Source organism: Paralichthys olivaceus, chromosome 22, assembly GCF_024713975.1.
Source record: "Paralichthys olivaceus isolate ysfri-2021 chromosome 22, ASM2471397v2, whole genome shotgun sequence".
Classification (NCBI taxonomy): domain Eukaryota; kingdom Metazoa; phylum Chordata; class Actinopteri; order Pleuronectiformes; family Paralichthyidae; genus Paralichthys; species Paralichthys olivaceus.
The window spans coordinates 16,460,757-16,481,421 of NC_091114.1; the positions used below are offsets into that span (position 1 = coordinate 16,460,757).

Sequence of the window (20,665 nt, forward strand, 5' to 3'; positions counted from 1 at the left end):
TGGATGGCAGAGTGGTTTCCTGGAGATGTTTCCCAGCTGCCTTCAGAATGGAAAAGACAAGATGGTGAGTGTTTTTATTCCTTCAGGGATTTATGTTTCTGAGCGGTTATGAATTTTATACAGCTATTGTGGCTCTGCTGTATCTGATCCGCCCAAAAGTATAAAAACTGTTGCCAGATGTTATCTGCATCATAGTTGGCGGTTTAAAATCTCTGCGGCTCTGAATTAACCACCTCACATAACGATCCTCCGGACTCTGCTCCCATCGGGCTGTGGAAAGTCAGATACGCTTCCAGCCCGAGCACACTGACGCACATTTACCAAATTACTGTGTCACTGGGAATTCAACACAAATAAAGTCCTCACACTAAACAGGATCACAGAGCTACAGGCCATCAGAAGAGCTCAGCAGAGAGTACGACTGCGGGTGTCAAACAATGAATACACCGAAGGACAAACGTTACGGACACTGGACAGAGAGAAATACTCGGCAGCAAATGCGAAAACATTTACAGTTTGACAGCAGTGGTCATTTCTTATGTGGGCCCAACGTCTGTGCAGCCCGGCTGGATTAAAGGGCTTTCTGGTGACGTAACACAGCCTCCGCGGACGTCTGATTACTGCCACTGGACGACACGTTACTCAGCAAAACAATTAACATTTTCAACCTGAATATGAGTAGAATGTGTCTCCTTTAAGGTGAAACACACAATTTACACTTTTACTCAAAGGAGCAATGTGTTTATCTCCTCACTTGCTGAAAGATGATTCGCTTGTTGTGATCGAACGGAAACCAAGATGTGAAACTTGCTGTCGGACGTAATCAGCCGGTGTCAAACGTCAGATTTGTGTTTGTGACTCTTAACTGAATCACGTGCACGTTCACCTGCTTCGACAGCCACATGTCTCAGAGCCACTGCAGGTCTGTGCTATCATCCCCAGACAGCTGAGAAATATTTGACAAGTATGTGAGCGTTAACACCCCCCCCCCCCTCCAATCTGTCCTGACCGCTGCGCGACCTGAAAACAACCTCGAAGTTTAAATCGCTCCTGGGCCGAGGCTACTGTGCGAGCGATCATTCCTACGCAGCAGGAGGCAGTGACGGAGCTCCAGCACTCCTCTGAACAAGATGTCTGCCGGGCCGGAGAGATAAAAAAACTTCTCCACATCAGACCCTGAACATAAAATGTGTCTGTGGGGATTTCTGACTCGGGAACAAACGGTCAAAGTGGAGCACAGGACTTTGTCTTGTTCCCCGGCCAATATAAAGGTGGTGGTGCGACGCACAAACACTCACGTGACACAATGAGAACAATCAGCCTGGAAATGATCTGACAGAATTCTGGCTGCTAAGCTACAAAGCCAACGTGTGGAGCAGGATGTGACTTCACTGGCTGTGCATGCGATTTTATATTCGAACAAAAATCTGAAGTATAAAAGGACCCAGAAGCACCTGAGGTACTTTACTTTATCAATACATTTACACTCTGAGAAGCTCGTGCACTTTGAAAAACAGCTTCAATCTCATCTGGACGGTTGATTTTGCAGGATTCAGCTCCTGCTCACCCTTCCATTATAATCACGTTCACCCATCAAATACCGGCCGGGGGTGTAATTCTCTTTAGTGCTATTAAGATGATGAGCTCAGTCATTTTTGGACGAGAGAGGCCGGGCAGGTTCAGGTACCTGGTCACAAGTTTGATTCCAGCACGCACTGTGTTCAGCAGGTGTTTGTGCTGAATGAGTTCAAACATTTTAATAAAATAAAGATTTTAAAGGCAACATTTTACTTCTTTATGTACTATTATGCATCATGTATGTTTTACACTTGGACAAATATCAGCTCGATAAGAACGACGTGAAATGACAGAAACCATCTTTGGATAAAAAACACTTATCTACACATACAGAGGCGGCAGGTTTGGGAGCTGTAATGCAGTCAGCCACCAGGGGCGCCAGCGAGTCAATGACAATGTCTTCTGCAGATGAAGTCAAGCAGGTGCTTCTGGATACGGAGAGATATTCCTGAAGCTTGTTTTTTAAGAAGAATTCACTCTGATTGGTGCTAATGTCTAAAAAAAGAATCTCTCCGTCTTCCTCACATGATCACCTCTTGTTCAAACATCAGGAACTCGGGGTTGTAGCTCCTCTTCTGCTGCTTTTGTCCTGTTTGTCCCCTTGTTTAGTAAAAAGCTCTTTGTGAGCGGTGGCTTAGATCGGCCTCGTTCTCCGGCTCTTCCTCTCCTCAGACAGACTGACTAATGTGCTGCAGATGCAGTTCGCCGCTGGAGGCCCGCGTCGGCTGAACCGGGCTCCTTTTAATCACAGTAGTTGACCTGAAGACCCCCAGCTGCCCCTTATACACACACAAGTACAATAACACACCCTCCTCCTCCTCCTCCTCCTCACATCTTCTACCCACCACAGCCAACCTCCTCCTGGCAGCAGATCTACAGGGTTAATGCTGATGATGAAGATAAGAATGTTCCAAAGAGACTTTCTGTCTGTTTTCCAAAGTTTGATTGAAGTTTCCCTCAACACACATAACAGCTCACACATGACCACACAACGGTTTCCGTTTGTACATCGTCTACGTTAGTGACGCCCTCTGATTCAGACTTTACGACACGATCACCTTCGCTGAGCTGACACACTTATCCACAGTGATTAACAGCGGCCACATTTACAGATCCACATTAAAGCGAGTGCACTCTCATGAGGTGGGCGAGATTATATATAATCCAGAGCGACTGCAGCTTCAGGAGCATGTTGAATATCTCGACTGAGTGAAAAACCTCAGAACTCCAGTTCATGATGATTCGCTCAATAAATGCTCAAAACTCCAAAGAAAGAACAAACAGATAAAGTGAGTTAGAAAAAACAGGCAGAGCTCTGCTTTGATTTTCAGTCAGAGAAAATATGATCAGGGTTCGTGTGAGTTCACAGAGTGAAGATGAGCTTCAGTGACACAGCAGCGCTAAAAGGTAAATGAGTGATTTACATGCACCACTTTTAGAAAAGTGTGAATTATTCTGGAAGAGTGAAGAGTGTGTGAGTGTGTGAGTGTGTGTGTGTGTGTGTGTGTGTGTGTGTGTGTTCGCTCTGTGGCGGCTCGTCCATTTCACTCAAACCACTTGAACTCTCGTTTATTTACAGTTCTCACTCGGAGGCGATTCAGTTATCACATGTTTGCTCATTATTATGATTAATTTGCACTTCGCTCACGGGGGGGGGGGGGGGCTGAAAACTGAAAATGTGTCAATGCTTATTTTTATAGAGAGAGCCTGTAGAGATAATTAAGTTCACAGTTAATGTCACCGGCTCGTTATCATCACCTGAGAAACAAAGGTGTGTTTTTTAAATCTCTTTCTCCGTTCTCTGCAAATTAAAACATCACAAAGCTCAGGTCACGTTAAGCTGCTACAGTGACAACCTCTTCTTCTCTCACTTGTATTTTCATTTTACACCCCCCCCCCCTCACCACAGCCTCAGGGTCTGTATAACACACACACACACACACACACACTTGAAGGAACAGCTATCAAGTGGACGAGTTTGATGCTAAAAAAAAAATCAAAAGGAACATCAAAAATAGCTCCACCACTGTCGGAGCGTACGGAGCAGACGTCCTCTTCAGCTCCGTCTGAGTGAAGAAAGACGCTTTGGTTGATGTTTGTGAAAGGAAGTGGACGGGGGAAGGGAGGAAGAAGGAGGAGAAGGAGGACGAGAAGATGAAGGAGGTGGAGGAAAACAAGTGAAAGTTACTGAATCTCCACTGGGATTCTGCCAGTCCACTGTTAACTGTCAGTTACAGTGATTACAGCAGCACGAAAGAATGTTCATGACTGAGAGAGTGTGTGTGTGTGTGTGTGTGTGTGTGTGTGTGTGTGTGTGTGTGTGTGTGTGTGTGTGTGTGTGTGTGTGTGTGTCTGTGTGTGTGTGTGTGTGTGTGTCTTTCTATGAGGTCCAACACCATCACTGTGAGGACATTTGGACTTTGTGAGACATTTGGACTGTAGACTATAGAGGGACAAATGTGTGTGTGATGTGAGACAGCTGCAGAAAAATAATCGGGGGGGGGGGGGGGGTCCAGTTTATGTTCCTGTGGCGGAGGGGAAAGTGGGCGTGTCCCTGCATGCGATTGGCCCGGTGGGCTGCTTCCAGTGTCAGTGACATCACTTCGTGCCTGACCTAGTTGCAGTGGCTGTGACGTCACGGCCGTCTCTTCTGCTCTGTCCCCTCTTATACAACTCCTCCTCATCTCCGTCTCATCCCTTCTTTCAGATCCACATTTTGTTCACATCTTTTTCTCAACTCCTCATCTCCTTTCTTCCCCCCCCCCCCAGTGTGCGGAGGCAAACGCACATGAAGAGAGAACGAGAGAGGGAAGAGTGCAGAGAGGCAGAATCCCCTACCACTGCCAATAACCCAATTTCTAGAGATTAAAGCGATATTGATGAATATTCATGTCTGGACCCGATGACAAAACGAGACAGCGAGCTTCAGCCTCATGGACAGAAAAGCTCTGTGGGACCAGAGAACGGAGAGATTTACAGCTGATCTTGCTGAACTCATCTAATACTGGGACGTTAGACACGTAAACAAAGACACTGCAGTACAAATTAAATACGTACGTAAACACAATAATCGCAGAGGTTATGTTTTCACCCCCGTCTGTTTGTTTGTTGGATTGTTCCTTTGTTTCTCCGCAGGATTACGCAAAAACAACAGCACGGATTTCCACGAAACCCAGTGGAAGGATGAGACACGAGCTATCAACCAAGGAGCTTATCATCATCATCATCATTATTATTATTATGTCACAGACAGACATAATTGCCCCTGGGCCAATTATCCACTCACATGAGTTCCTACACAGACGACATCGATCTCTAACCGTCACTCTCACTTTCTTTTCTCCGGGAATCATTCGTGGACCTTGATGAAATAAATCTGGCATATTGAGAGGATACTTATGAGTGTAATATATATAATATGGAATGAAAAGGTCCATTCTGCACAAGGATAGATTGTTAATACTGTGATATGCATAGATATTAGAATGCTATCATTAATCTCATATCATCCTCAAAACTATTTCCTAAAATATTCGTTTGGATTCGGCAGGATTTGTGTTTTTGATGTATTTTCCGCACAGTTCTCTGAGGCAGCAGCATCTGTGGCTGCTCATGTGTAAATGAACGACAGTGAAAAACGTTCCTGAACACAAGCAGATTATCTGTGAGGACCGATCACTGCAGGCTCCCATCAAATCTGAGGCTCTCAGATTTAGACAACAATCGCTCTGCAGTGAGTGGGGGGGGGGGTAGATGGAGAGAGATATGAGAAGAGCAGTGGAGTGTGGTGAGGAGGGAAGGATGGTGGGAGATGTAGAGCAGCATCTCAGATATGTTGGAAGGTTGAATAAAATAAAAGAACATGAAGGAAAACAGGCTGAACATGAGCCACGAGGAGAAAAAGAGGAGGGAGGCACAACAGCCTCCAGCTACTATTCCTCCACTCCTCCTCCTCCTCCTCCTCCTCTTCTTCTTTCTTTGTGTTCAGTGGAAACTCTCTCTCTCATTTATATTCACACCAGCCATTGGAGTCAATCACACGGGAACCGCTGCACAGCAAGAACACACACACACACACACACACACACACACACACACACGTTTCCACCTCTTGAATTAAACAGATTTAAAGCATCTGGAAACTTTAAACTGCTGTGGTTCAGTTTTCTGGGCCTGTCAGAGTCCAGCTCCTCAGCTCTCACTCTGCTCCTCAGCTCTCACTCTGCTCCTCAGCTCTCACTCTGCTCCTCAGCTCTCACTCGGCTCCTCAGCTCTCACTCTGCTCACTCTGCTCCTCAGCTCTCACTCTGCTCACTCTGCTCCTCAGCTCTCACTCTGCTCCTCAGCTCTCACTCTGAGAACTGCTCCGCTTCCTCTTTTATCTTCAAAGTCAGTGTGAATGTAGTGAAGCAGAAGGAACACGTCTCTTTTTAATGTAATGGATTACAAGTACAAGAATGATGAAAAAAATTTCAACACAAGGAGAAATACAGTGACTTTTAGTGACTTTAGTTACTTTTAGTTACTTTAGTTACCTTTGAACTTTCGTTACTTTCGTTACTTTTAGTTACTTTTCGTTACTTTAGTTACCTTTGAACTTTCGTTACTTTCGTTACTTTTAGTTACTTTCGTTACTTTTAGTTACTTTTCGTTACTTTCGTTACCTCGTTACTTCGTTACTTTAGTACTTTCGTTACTTTAGTACGTTCGTTACTTTAGTTACTTTAGTACTTTTAGTTACTTTAGTACTCTTCATGGTCACTGAGCAGCTCTGGCGTCAGTCAGATGTGAAAACACACGTGTCCGTCCAACTCTCAACATATATGAGCCTGCACATGAGTGTAACATGATGACTCACACACACACACACACACACAGGTACTTTCGTTACTTTCGTTACTTTAGTACTTTCGTTACTTTCGTTACTTTCGTTACTTTCAGTTACTTTGATACTTTCGTTACTCTAGTACTTTCGTTACTTTTCGTTACTTTCGTTACTTTTCGTTACTTTAATACTTTTAGTTGCTTTCGTTACTTTTAGTTACTTTAGTTACTTTAGTACTCTTCATGTCACTGAGCAGCTCTGGCGTCAGTCAGATGTGAAAACACACGTGTCCGTCCAACTCTCAACATATATGAGCCTGCACATGAGTGTAACATGATGACTCACACACACACACACACACACAGGTACTTTCGTTACTTTCGTTACTTTCGTTACTTTAGTACTTTCGCTACTTTCGTTACTTTCGTTACTTTCAGTTACTTTGATACTTTCGTTACTCTAGTACTTTCGTTACTTTTCGTTACTTTCGTTACTTTTCGTTACTTTAATACTTTTAGTTGCTTTCGTTACTTTTAGTTACTTTAGTTACTTTAGTACTCTTCATGTCACTGAGCAGCTCTGGCGTCGGTGAGATGTGAAAAGTAACACACGTGTCCGTCCAACTCTCAACATATGATATGAGCCTGCACACGATACATGAGTGTAACATGATGACACACACACACACACTCTCACACTCTCTCACACTCTCTCACACTCTCTCACACTCTCTCTCACTCTCTCTCACTCTCTCTCACTCTCTCTCACACACACACACACACACACACACACACACACACACACACACACACACACACACACACACACACAGTGCTAAATGAAGTGCAGTCACATTTAACAGAGATGTTTGTTATTTCATTTAGATTTTAGACAGAACACAGAGCAGCTGGTGTCTGTCCTCTGTTTAAAATACCAACGAGTCTCAGAACCAAAACAAACTTGTAGTTTCACAGAGCAGCTGCTCGCTGTGTCGGCAGACAGAGCATCAGTCATTCCTGTCGTCAATGGACGGGGAATTAGGCGTAAATGGAAATTGTTATTAGAGCAGCACCTTTCATTATTGCTATAGATATGCACACACACACACACACACACACACACAAACACACACACTCACACACACACACACACTCTACCACACACACTCACACACTCTACCACACACACACACACTCTACCACACACACACACACACTCTACCACACACACTCACACACGCAGACTTCCTTAGAAACCGAGCTGAAATACGTCTGGAGGCAGTTAACTTCTCTTCCTATGTTTAACTCGTATTTCATTGTGTTTTCACAGCTCTCTCTCTCTTTACACTCTCTCTCACACACACACCTCTCTCTCCCTCCTCACGACCTCCTGGCAGCCCTACTCCCTCCTCCTCTTCCCTCCACCACCCTTCTCACCCCTCGCTTTCTTCCTCCCCTCTCTCTCCGTCTCGGCCGTGACCCCTCTTTGCCTCAGATAATTGCATCGCTCTCTCATCTTCCCTCCGTCACCTTCGTTTTCACCCACCTGCGAGGCTGCGTCACACCCGATTCACATCTGCTCTATTTTTATTTCACATGTGATAAATTACAGGGTTGCAACTGGACACAGTCTCAAAATGTTATTTCTTTATATTAAGCAGATTTGAGGAAGACAGAACTTTGACCGATTAACTGTCTCAGCTTAAATAAAGATGGACGACGTGTCTCCTTCACTTGATACCAACTCTGTCATTGCATCAACACGTGATGAGTCAAAAATAACAACATTATTAATGAACACATGCTGCTTCACTTTAATTCAACCTCAACAGAATTATTAGGATTATTAAAGGTGTGACGCAGGGGAAGAAACCGAAAAAGAGATGGAAAGAGAAAAGAAAAAGGTAGAAAAGGAGAAAAACAAAGAAAGAAAAAACAGAAATGGAGACTGTGAAAGAAAGAAAAAGAGAGAGAGAAAGGGGAAGCGAGAGAGAGAGAGATGGACAGAAAATGAGAAAGAGAGAGAGAGAGAGAAAGAAAGAACAGTGCTGCCCTCCTTCTCTTTCTTCATCCTCCCAGGGTCTTCCTCTCCTCTCTCCATCTGTCATCTTTTCTTCCATCTGTCTCCAGTCTTCTGTGGCCTGTCTGTCCCTCCATCCATCCATCCGTCCGTCCGTCCATCCCTCCCTCCCTCCATCCCTCTGTGTGCACTCTCGTTATCCAGCCCCCCCTCTGTCTGTTGTCTCCTGGTTAATCACTGTTCACCCTGAAGACTGAAGCTTATTGATTAGCTCTCCCTGGTTGCTCTTTGGCTTCCTCTCTGTATTTACATTCATTACCGGGCCCCGGGGCCTCGGCAGACTGCAGCACATTAATGTAAATGAATGAGAAGCTGAGTATTGATGCACTTTGGCCACTGGTGATGAAGTCGTGGACAAACAAGCTGGATTGCTACAGTGGATTTTCATTTCAAGTTGTGATGACACAAAGTGAAGCTCAACAGTCCCATTCAATCTAATCAGGCTGCAACAAACTCCACACACTTATTAAAATCTGTCCACCAGGTTTCAGAGAAAATCCCTCAGGTGGTTTTTGTGGTTTTTCTCGCTCACAAACAAACAAACCGACCAACAAACGAGAGATAACTCCGCAGAGCTCAGATCTCCACCAACACCCGAGAATCCACCTAAATTCAGTCAAGCTCAGATATCAAACCCTTTAACACGCCAGAGACTTTAATATATTATCATCCACACGTTTCTCAAGGAGGCTGCAACAAAATGACACCTGAAGAATAATGAACCAACTTTAAAATCAGAACGTCGTTCAGATGAACAGAACCTCAGACAGGAAACTCAATGAAGCTCCAAATTTCACAAACTTACAGAAACCGATTATTTATTTTATCTACATCTCTGAATATTTCCTGGATATTAAAGAAATCTCGTTCCACAATTTTAACAAAAGCAATAAAAAAAATTCTGGATCCGATCCAAAACTTCATATGTTTGATATATAAAATAAGCCTCGCTTCTTAATTTGGGTTATATGAATGTTGTGTTTGTGTTTTCTCATAAACTTTATGGTTAAACTGTGAAATATCAGAACTCAAACTTCGTGTTGATTGTGAACACACCTGTCCAGGTGAGTCCACACAGAGCGGTTCAGCAGCGCTCAGGTTAAAACACGTGTAACTCACATAGACAATGATTGATGCACTTAGCGTCTAATGTCTAACTTTGTCTCGCCGATAACTCGGTCAAACACGAACACTCGAATATGCATCACACATTTTAAGATTCGCTGTGACTTACACTTTCCGAGGACATCTTCACATCCGAGGTCCACTGCGAAAAACGTCCACAGATCCACTTTGAAATCACCGGGAGACGGCGCTCCTCGTTTGTGCAGAACTTGCCCCGGAATCATCACGTTTCTAAGTTTTCTTCAGAATAAACAGAATCCGGTTCGAGCCGTCAGTGAATCCAGTGGCAGGATGTAAACAGGAAGCACTCATAGCTAATTCGGCACCTGTTAAATGGTGCTAATAAAGAGAGCTAAGCTAAAAATACAAGAGGTTCAACTTGTGTCCCACACTGGACCCACGCAAAGACTTCACTTCCTGTTTAGCGCGCCCAAAGCATTGTGGGATATGTAGTTCCGAGGTCAAGTACCTCGTTAGCTCCAAACGATAACAAGAGTTCTGTTCTATAGAACTGTGTTAAAGTAATATTGAAGAGATTTCTGATTCTATCATCACAGATCTATGTTCGAGTGTTCAAAGTTTGGTTTGAATTAGTTATTGGATCATATAAATAAATTAATAATCAAGATTAAACGTTTCTCCTTGTGAAGAATCTGAAGAGTTTTACGTTTCTGTTCTGAACAACGAAGATAAACTGAGACGGGACACGAGACGTCTCCATGTTTGTGTTCCGTGTTCAGAATAAGAGCGTGAAGAGTCGTGTGCTAACAGAAACTAGCAACACCGTGAATGAAGACTCGGTCAGAATCTGCTGCCGGAGTCTGATTCATCGATTGGTCCTTCGCCACAGACTCTAGATGGGAGGAAGTGGAGACACAACATTTATTCACAGGCCTTCCACTGCACCTGAAGCTTTTTATGAACTTTTATTTTGTTTTTATAGTCGATGAGGTGAACACAGCCATGTGGGTTCTTCCTAAATCTGATATAAGGTCCAACTTGTGACACAGATTCCTTCGTCTCTCACCAGTGCAGCTGAGGGGACAAACAGAAACAAACATGGAGTAGCATCACACGAGGGAAGGTCGACCGAGGTCGCAGCACCTCGACGACACAGATACTTTCTGAGCTGAGGTTTGAGGCAGAGCGATTGCACAGTCCCATGTTAGAATGTCTTTTTTTCACTGGCTCATGTTTTCTGACGAGCAGAAGGTGAAGATCAGACACAACATGTTTCGTCCTTATGGTCGTTTGTCTCCAGTTGTTGTGACACACTGCCACCTGCTGGTGAGGAAGCAGCCGTGCAGCAGTTGGATCAGGGATGATACAAAATAAAAGTGACGCCTGGGCTTTTCTACCACGTCTCGCTATTCGACTTAAATTCAGGATATTTCTTACAGATTCTTTTAAAACTCCAGCCACAGCTAAGTGGTAGTTTGATCAAATTCGGCAACGACTCAACACGTTAATCAAAAAATGAATAACAACGTTTTTTCTCTCTGTTGTTTATGTAGTGAAGCGGCTCAAAGCCCCGAGTTCAAACGTACGATACATTACATGAATCCTCATCATTCTTAGTGTGATGTTTTTATCCAGTGTCAGAAAAGTCTATAAAATTCAAAGAAACATCCAAAATAAAAAGGAAGAAATCCAGAAAGAAGCAATGGACACACAGTGTGAATGAGTTTGTGTATCTGTGTGACAGAGCGAATACAAATGTACTAATGTCCAGTCAGTTCAGCAGATATGAGCACATGACACCGCGTCTGGTGTGGAAACACAATCACGTCGGTTCTGCGCATGTGTGTCTGTCGAGTTTAGGGCTCGTCTCCGTTGGCGCTGTCGCCATCGTCCTCTCCTTCCTCCTGCTCGCCCTCCTCCTCCTCGTCCTCATCCTCGTCCCTCCCTCTGCTTTTCATCTGCAGAGAAAGTGAAAATGGACGTCACACGAAAAGATTTCTGTTGTTGACGAAGAGTAAAACCTGAAGAAAACAAACACGAGGTATTAGAATAAAACGAATGGACATGTTTTAATCATAGACTGTTTACGTGACAGCCCCCTGGTGGCTGGCTGCAGTCTAGGTCATAAAGCTCACTTCCTCCACGTTACTGGATGGGACATACATAAAATACGCTTTAAATAAATGTTTCTCAAAGAAGGTTTCTGTTACTTCAGGAAGCTCTCATCACACTGATGTGTGTTTTCTGATAAGTTTGGTTTTAATAAGTTATTTGATGATATAAAATGAGTGAGACTGAAATGTCTTTTTTATATATATATTATATATATATTATATATATATACACTGAAAATAAAAAGGATTAAGTTACGAACGTTTGACAGAAAAGACTAAAACTATATCAAAACACTACGAGTAAAGTGAAAACCAAAACATCTGCTTCATCCTCACCTCATCTTCGTCCTCCAGCAGGTCTCCCTCGTCCTCGGAGTCGTTCAGCTCTCTGTCCCGTTTCATCCTGTCGTCCTTCTTGCTGGAGGTGGACGAGTGGAGCGGGGACAGTTCGCCCGGCTCTGGTTTGCAGCTCTTCATCTCTGGATGGACAGAGGGACAGAGGATCAATGTCCCTGCCGATCAAACTAGTTTTAACCTCAAGCTGGATCACTCAAGTTTAAATGGACCAAAACATATTGTATAATATCATTTGTGAAATATACAGCGTGTTCTAACTTTAAACAGAATGATGTGAAATATTAAAGCTGCTCAGTAAAAGTTGCATTCGAACAAAATGTTCCTGATTCAACTTTTCTCTGCACAGGAGAAAAATCTAGAATCCTGGTTTTGACACTTCGTGAAGACGCACCAGACTTCTTGCTGTGGTCCTTCTCCATGTGCTCTAAGCTCTCCAGCAGGTAGTCCACCTTGAGTTTGATCTGTGTCAGCTCCCTCTTGATCGTCTGCAGATCATCTGCCCTCACTGCGGAAACAGCAATAGAAGAAAAGTCATGAGAATCATGGGTGATCGGGACTCAGGGCATTTGTACGTGACATGTCGGACTGACTTGTACGTGACGTCCTCTGGCTGCTTTTGGACGAGGACGAGAAGCTGGTTTTGGTTCGTCGGCTTCCTCCTCCGCTCAGACTGACCCTGGGACGCTTCGAGGGGATGATGGCGCGGGACAGGGGCGGTGGGGGAGGAGGCACCCGGGACTGGTAGGAGTACATCCTGAGGTCGGACGACAAGTTGAACCGTTTACTTTTACGTGTCTAAACGATGTCTTACTAATTATGAGAAACTCATAACAACGAGCTCATACGTGGTAAAAACATTAAAATGTGAAAACCTCACCGGTCATAGTAATCTCTCTGAAAGTCGTAGTCCAGATCAAAAGATGAGCTGTAGAGAAAGAAGAGGAGGAGAAACCTTCACTACAGGAAAATGCACTAAACCTTGACATGACGTCGCACATGTCTGACGCGTGTGTTCACACCTGTACATGTCTCCAGCGGAACGCTTCACCGTCTTCGATCTGTGCGGCTTCGGCTCGCCGGCCAGGTTGATGTCTGCGGAAGGAAACGGAGGAATGAGTCAAAGGAAGAGTTGGAGCTGTGAGGAGCGAGAGAGACATGTTCATTTGAATTCACACGTTCTGTCGCTGCAGGAAAAACAAGGTGCTGACATGAAGGTGAAGTGCAGACTGGAAACTGTGAGAACATCAGGAACCAGATTGTGAGACTGAACGACAGATTCACTCCGGTAAAACGAGCAAATCTGTTTCCACTTGATATATTGTTTTCTTAAAATGTGGCCAAGAAAGTTCAAACTAGTTCTTTCAGGGAAACAGCCTGAAAATAAGTTCTCTAATAAATCCTGCACATCCCCAGTTTTAACAAACCCCGTCCCTCCTCACCCAGGACCTGTCCCACAATCATGCGGCCGTCCTCGCTGACCACGGCGGTGCGGGCGTTCCTCTCGTTGGAGTACTGGACGAAGGCGTAGCCCTTGTGCACGGAGCAGCCGACGATCTTGCCGTACTTGGAGAAGATGGCCTCCACATCTTCCTTGGTGACCAGCAGGGTGTTGAGGTTGCCGATGAAGACGCGGGAGTTGAGGGAGCGGGGGTCGGTCTTGTTGGTCACGTTGCTGCTGGCCATCGAGCTGGAGGTGGAGGACGACGAGCAACTGGACAAAGAGAGAGAGAGAAGGGGAGGGAGGAAAGGGGAGGTCAGGTGGAGATTTTTATGGAGGGAGACAAGAAGAGGTGGATGAAACAGAACTGATGTAGAGATATCTATTGTGTCTTGTTCTGTGTGTAAGAGCTTCTGTTGGGCTTTGACACTAATTTGTCTTTTATCTCTGCACCAACATCAACCTGTGTGTTCACAAGGTGTAATAACCCTTTAACCGTTACTATAAAATATAAACTGAACATGTTCCCCAGAGAGGAGGAGGGTCTACAGCGAGGTGACGTCTTCTAAATGTTCCTCATATTCAATTTAAATGATAAAAGGCAAAGAAAAGCAGGAAATCCTCACATCTAATGAATTCAAGTGTTTAAATTTCACGTTCTGTGTTTTTGAATTAAATGATTAATCGATATGTGTGTTGATATAATTTATCAATGAATCAACTGTTTGCTAACGAGCCTCCAAAGGGTCACAGCGAGAAGGGTTACCTCACAATATGTTTTGCGTTACCTCACTATACTTTAGCATTGTCTGGCAATAGTTTCCCGTTCCCATGATGCAACACTGTCCTTTCATTATAGATCAACGTATTGCAATATTCTGGAGCGACTGTTTGACCTAAGAATTCATCCCAACTCTACTTTCACTACTGATATTACCACGCCTATTGAGCAGTAGTACCATACCAGTGTACTTCACGTGTAGTACAAAGTGAAATACTGATGCATACTGTGGGAGTACACAGGGAGAAGAGGAGCACACATGGGCGACGGGGGAAAAGGAGGAGAAAAGTATTGTGAGGAGACGCAAACGTATTGTGAGGTGATGCAGAAATATTGCATACTACAAAATGATTCTCGCCTTGACCCCTGGGGGGCACTGTTCTTCAGCCCCGAGTACTCATCCTTCCATTAACGAAATACTACTGTATTCACTGAAGTACATTTTCCTAACACAAACTGTGTGTGTGGACTTCCTGCAGGGAGGAAGGAGCGTCTACAGTCAGACATGAGACAGCAGAACAGTGTGATCAGGTCATGAAGCTGCCAGCACTCACTCCATCGTCTGGGGTCGGAGGAGGTCTGCCTGCCTGTCTGACTCTGTTGGAGAGAAGAAGGTCGTCGAGGGCTATGAGACAGAGTCAGTGACTGTGGGGGGGGTGGGGGTGAGGGTGGGGGGGGTGAGGGTGGGAGTTCTTGGATTTCTGGGGAACCCAAGACGTGATTCACAAGGTTCATAAAAAAAAACTGAGTGGCCCATAAAAGAAAATAATAAAATAAAAACCTGTGGGATAAACGGTGAAAAATCAAACCAGATGCATTTAGATTTATAGAATTTACAGATGATTCACTCATAGATTCAATAACTTCAAAGTTCTCTACGTAGGGTGAAGATAGTGAGGAGAAGACAGAAGCACCACCAGGATGAAGATTATAAAGTTCAGGTTCAGATGAAAGATATTTTTAGGGCTGATGTTAAAATCATATTTACATCAAATGAATTTACAGGAACTGTGGAGATATTCAGGACCAGACTGACGACTCTACGTTTTCATCCACATCAGAGTATTTGTATTCTATTTTATTCTTGTATTTCACATATAGTGTCGTACTTTGTTACTTTGGCACTGTGGTTGTTTTGAAATGTGCTATTTAAATAAACTTGACTTTACTTGACATTTCAAAGTTCTCGTTAGTCGTTTTTGAGATAAATAATCAGTCAAAGTATTTCCTGTGTGAATTTAGAAGACGACGACAACATCACTGTAAATATTCTTCAAAAGTCTAAAGCACTTTTTTCACGACGATCCCCTTTCGTTTAGTTTATTTGGTAGAAAGAAAATCAAGTTGAACATAATGGAGGTTTTGCTTTGTTGCAGCGATTGATGCAAATGATGCAAAACGCAGCCGCAGATAAGCGCGGCGAGCGATGAGCTTTAAGTGCGTCAGCTTTAACACGAGCACAGATGCCAGACTCGCCTCGACGCTGCAAAGTTACGTAACGCTGCGGTCTCACAAGATTATCACAGCATGCGCCGAACACAGGGACGCTCTGTCTCCACAGTCCACGTTTGTTGGATTATGAAAATTAGCAGAAACTTCAAACTAAAACATTCTCTGGGAGGTCATGATGTGCTTTAGGTTTGTGAGCTGCTGTTCTGAAGCCTCCAGTTTGTCATTGTCATCAATCCACCCGCTGCTCTCTGGTCCGTTTGACTCTAAATGATCATAGTTGACTAAATGGACATCAGCTGTTTGAAGAAGCCTTGAAACTTGAGACTCACATTCCCACACATTCGATGATGAGGACACATTATCCCCACCGTGATTACACACTGGCTTTCCTCATTGACATTCTGTCACCATCTTTTTTTTTTAAATTCCCTCTGAATCATGAGAGCCCTGCGTCTGCATACGAACCACTTCAGCCGTCTAGAAGCCACATCTCACCTCTCGCCAAAACCCTGCCGCTGCCAGCTGCTGCTCAACAGTGACCGAGCTGCAGCTCCTCTCTGCGGCCTGCTGCTGCTCACAGGGGATTACACGGTTTGCAGCAGGATTTCTGGCCGAAGCTTAATACCCTGCTCTACATGACTTGGCCGGGATGTTTCCTATTGCTTGGCAAGTCGACAGCGTGTCGACAACACCGGCTGTGTTGAAACTGTGTTTTTTATTTTAGAGTCTAAAACTACTCAGTTGGTATGAAATAAGAGTAACGTGCGACATAAAAGAAGTTTGAAGATACAAAATGTTCAAGATCAGAATATGTGGAGGTGTTGTTTCGGTTTATTCGTCAGTTTTAGGATCTAATTTGTTGTGTTGTTCAGTTAACACCTGGTTTACTTGGAGCTGCTGCTGATTTCAAACATGTAAATGTCCTTTTTCTTTACTTGGCACAAGATACATGGAGAGATGCAATATCTGGAGTGGTTCCTGAAATGTTTCCAAAGCTGTTTATATAAATATATATTTTCTGTGTCTCTGCGATTAAAGCAACATAACGGAGTGAGAGCACTAATTGAGAATATGTATTTACTTTAGGACTTTGTTTTATAAAGGAAGTAAACATACTGGGACTTCGCTCCATGATGATTTTTTAAATTTAGTTTTACTTTCAACAAAACAATGACTTTCATGACGTCCTCTGAATTTAAGTCCACTGAAAAAAATCTGCCAAATGGATGATGAGAAAACTCTGACTCCACTTTTCATTTAAGAGCTTTGTGACATCATGAATAAGCTTTTGTCATTAGCATTGTTTTTTATGGAGTCTGTTTTATTTTGGCAACTTCCTGGAAGTAAAAAGATGGACAGACAATATAAGCTTCACACAGGTGGTGTCTCCTGCAGGACTTCTGTTATAGTGGGTCGTATTATAATGTTAAATCTGCTCGGGACTCATATTAAAAGAAGGTTTTCATTGCAGTGTGGAATCCAACGACAGGTTATTTACATTATTTTTAAATAATAAATGTTTACATGTATAAGAGAAGCACCTTCTCCTGTCCTGTGCCTCATCTGGGCCGTGTAGTGACAGATATAAAGATGTTCACAGGTAACATAGTTTTTTATTTTACAGCAGATCAGTGATGTGAGTGAATGTTTGTGCTTGAACTGTGAAAGACGCTGCAGCTGCCGCTCTATGGACGAGGACTGATTGAGCAGCTTTGCAGTGGGACGGTGTCCCACATGTGAGCAGCTGTGTGTACATCCACTACTTCTATTTAAAATAAAAATAGAGGCTCCACTGAGCTGAGAATGGATAAGAAAAAGCAATCGGGAAAAAAGATTTGATGATTTTGATAAAAAATTCTACAAGAGTGTCTTTTCCAAACAAAAATATTCTAAAATATTCTAAAATAGTGAGTAAGTTAGTAACTGGTGGTTTTCAGCTGCCATGCTAATTAAGGGGAACATTAAGCTGCTTTCAGACCTTAAGTTTTGTGAAGCAGGTTCATGTGAGCAGGCAAATGTCCGAGTCAGGACTTTAGTTGGAGGCCCTCCGAGCAGGACAATGTCTGGAAACTTCACGAGCAAGAGGGCGAGATGATGACGTTTCTAACACGAGACGGACGAGAAACTGGAAGGACACAAATATCGCAGGATGAAGAAGACGCCGACTAAGACGTCGACTTGGACAGACGAGGAGGTTCCAGATGTTTTGGTGATGAGGGCCGACGCCGTGTGGACGAGCTGTAAACAACAACACTGATCTTTGCACAGCAGAGTTTAGACGTCATGCCCCGCCTCCTGCTGCTCTACAGGCTCCACCCCTCGCCTGAATGTCCCCACATGTTCCTGTTGTTGTGAACGAGTCGGACGATCTGCTGCTGCTGCTGCTTCATAAGTGAAACTCAAACTCTGCGTGTGTCTGAAAACAGCTTTAAGGACTGTTACAACCTTAAACAAAAGGTTTTCATGTGAGTGAAAACTAAATTTGACTCCATAAAATCACATGCACTCAAAATAAATCATGTTAAAAAGAAAGGCAGGAAAAACAATCTGGATCACTTTGGCCTGCGTCAGTATCGATATTGATGAAATAAAGTCTTATTCAGATATTATTTATAATCATAAACTGAGGAAATGTCTGGAAGCTCATGTAAAAGGCCACTAGTCCCAAACAGCACAAAATAAATGAACAAATCATTTCAACTCAAACACTACATGCTACTTGCTCTAGGAACTCCAAAAGGGGAGAAATGGGCTAAATCACAAAGGGGTGAGAACAAAAGTGGAATATAGAAAAAAAAATGATGCAAAAGTTGAGGTGAAAAAAAAAAAAAAAAAAAAAGAGGTTGAGACCAACTTACGATTTGCCGCTGTTCAAAAAAGTGGCTTCAAAAACTAAACAGGGGGAAACAAAATGGTAAAATTAGAAAGGAAACTCTTTGGAAATGAACCAGACCTGTTACACAAACACGCAGGGGGGGGGGGGGGGGGGGGCAATCATGAAAAGTACAATGAAGAAAGTAAAAAGATTATTAACAGTTATGTTTCAGACATGCACTGACGTCTGGAGATTTCCATGAAATTTTCAAGTGAGGACGCAAAATATCCAATTTGTCCAGTTGCTCTGGACATTTTCTAGAACTTTTCCTGCCCGGTCCACTGGTCAAATGTCCTGAAATGTCCAAGAGAGAAGACAGCAGGAAAATGTCCAGAAAGCTCAGTGAGTGAGTGGACGTGTCAAGATGTTTGTAGCACGTGACGGACAGGAAACTGGGAAAAACGAATAAAACACGACGTTTTGATAAAAACCGACGCTGGTCATTCTGAAGCAGAATTAATGCTTCATGTCCCGCCTCCTGCTTTCCCCAGGCTCCTCCCATCCCCTAAATGTTCCGGACATTTTCCTGGTGTTCTGAACGTGTCGGACTCGATCTCCTGCTGCTTCTTCACGTGTGAAAGATAAACTTCAGGAAACGTCCAGACATCATTTCCTGGACATTTCCTGGAGTTACTGTCGGCTTATGAAAAGTAAACACTAGAAAAACCCAAAGATTCTCTCAGCTGAATGAATGAGAACTGTTGGAATTTTATTCTTCTCAAACAGAAAAGATTTTAAAATTTACTTTACAAACCGATGACCTAAAATTTTATTGATTTGCATTTGGCCCAAATTTTATATTTTCAACAGTTTAACTGATTTGACATAAATAAAGCAATTAACAGTAAATATATATCGATATAAGATCAGACTCCAGAGCATCACCAGCCTGGGGGGGCTGGTGGCTGCCCCCCCTCTATGTCCTCTCGCCCTCTTGGGGGCCAGAGAGAAGGGGTGCCCAGCAGAACAGCGCCCCCTGTAGCCTGGAGGGACTCCTGCTCAAGGACACTGGCAGAGGACGGTGTGGTACAGTCAGGGAGGTGAAACAGGGGAATTCATACTTTGATACAAACTGCAGCACAGATGCAGATTAAATCAGGACACGTATACAGCTAATCAGCCATAAAGCTACGAGCTTACTGAAAGGAGCCGTGTGGAGGCCTGGGTGCAGCTCACTAACAGCAGGCCCCTCCACGGGCCCTGCTCCTGGGGCTAAGCTGCTTCACAAACTGGTTCCGAATGAATGAATGGGTTTCCCAAGACAATAAACTTTAATGATTTACACGAGAAAACCAAAATGCACCAACGCTACACAAAGATAATACCATGAAAAACACGGTTAATGTTCCTCATCACAAAAAAACCCCCACTTCTCCTTCAGGGTGGAGGAAAACATATTTCCCGAAGGATTACGTCACTCCTCAGAGATCTGCTGCGGAAAATACATCTGATAGAAAAAACATGTCTCAAGAGTCACAGACACAAAAAACCTTAAAAAACACGTCTCCAGAAAAACACTGTCCAGAGAAGCCTGGAGGATTCCTCTCACGACAACACCCAGACCAACAGACCGCTCCCACACATCAAAGCCCCGGGAGACGGTTTTTAAATGTCTTATTCGAAAGATAAAAGGCAAAAATCCTCAAAAGCTACTGAGAACTCAACAAAATGACCGAACTACAGCGAACACAGCGCGAGGGACACCCGCCAGGAAAAATACACCAAAACAAAAAGCAAAAAAACTCCCACAGGCGCTTTGAAAGTCAGGGGAAAAATAGGAGGGAAAAATCAAATCTCTCGGTTCAAAATACTCACCAGGAGCTTATTTTTAAAAATGAGTAAAACGGTGTTTTTACTTGAAACGGCTCCGATCGAGGCTCCGCGGTGTTTCACCTTGAAACCAGCGAACACGAAATGGCGTCGGCCCTGAACGCATCACAACAGTCCCGCCCACTGCTGCGTCCCAGCTTCTGATTGGACTTTCAACACGCCCCCCCCGTACGGATATACGGCTCGCTGATTGGTGGACGCGCCTGCCAGTTTTACGGTGGCTGAGAGAGCTCAACGCACTGCAAATAAA

At 43.8% G+C, this 20,665-nt stretch overlaps 2 protein-coding genes across 8 annotated transcripts in view; both read right to left on the reverse strand.

Moving 5' to 3' along the window:
- ndrg2 (NDRG family member 2) overlaps positions 1 to 10,044 on the reverse strand; it is a 28,372-nt gene extending 18,328 nt beyond the window's left edge. The window contains exon 1 of the mRNA XM_069518431.1: positions 9,717 to 10,044. The gene's annotated coding sequence lies outside the window, so the exon portion shown is untranslated. The remainder of the gene's footprint in view (positions 1 to 9,716) is intronic.
- Positions 10,045 to 10,514: 470 nt separating this feature from the next.
- LOC109641725 (heterogeneous nuclear ribonucleoprotein C) lies at positions 10,515 to 20,538 on the reverse strand. 7 transcript variants are annotated; one of them, XM_020106256.2, is made up of 10 exons: positions 20,401 to 20,538; positions 18,569 to 18,602; positions 14,813 to 14,855; positions 13,479 to 13,750; positions 13,059 to 13,131; positions 12,917 to 12,964; positions 12,630 to 12,793; positions 12,431 to 12,544; positions 12,019 to 12,161; positions 10,515 to 11,526 (listed from the first exon to the last, which is right to left on the reverse strand). In XM_020106256.2, exons 3-10 carry the CDS (start codon positions 14,815 to 14,817, stop codon positions 11,425 to 11,427), a joined length of 921 nt encoding a protein of 306 aa, XP_019961815.2. In that variant the 5' UTR covers positions 14,818 to 14,855; positions 18,569 to 18,602; positions 20,401 to 20,538; the 3' UTR covers positions 10,515 to 11,424. The 7 variants fall into 7 exon arrangements, with proteins under 7 accessions (XP_019961815.2, XP_019961819.2, XP_019961818.2 ...); XM_020106260.2 differs by having other exon boundaries at positions 10,515 to 11,589; XM_020106259.2 differs by lacking the exon at positions 14,813 to 14,855 and having other exon boundaries at positions 20,401 to 20,537.
- Between the last annotated feature and the right edge of the window lie 127 nt (positions 20,539 to 20,665).

Bases quoted from the DNA above. Each gene is read 5' to 3' on its own strand.
- LOC109641725 (XM_069518435.1), bottom strand. From the start codon at position 14,765: ATGTCTGACTGTAGACGCTCCTTCCTCCCTGCAGGAAGTCCACACACA. The intron at 13,132-13,478 runs GTGAGGAGGGAC...TTCCTTCCGCAG, and splicing joins GATTGTGGGACAGGTCCTGG to ACATCAACCTGGCCGGCGAG. The intron at 12,162-12,430 runs GTGCGTCTTCAC...CTGTCCATCCAG, and splicing joins GGACCACAGCAAGAAGTCTG to AGATGAAGAGCTGCAAACCA.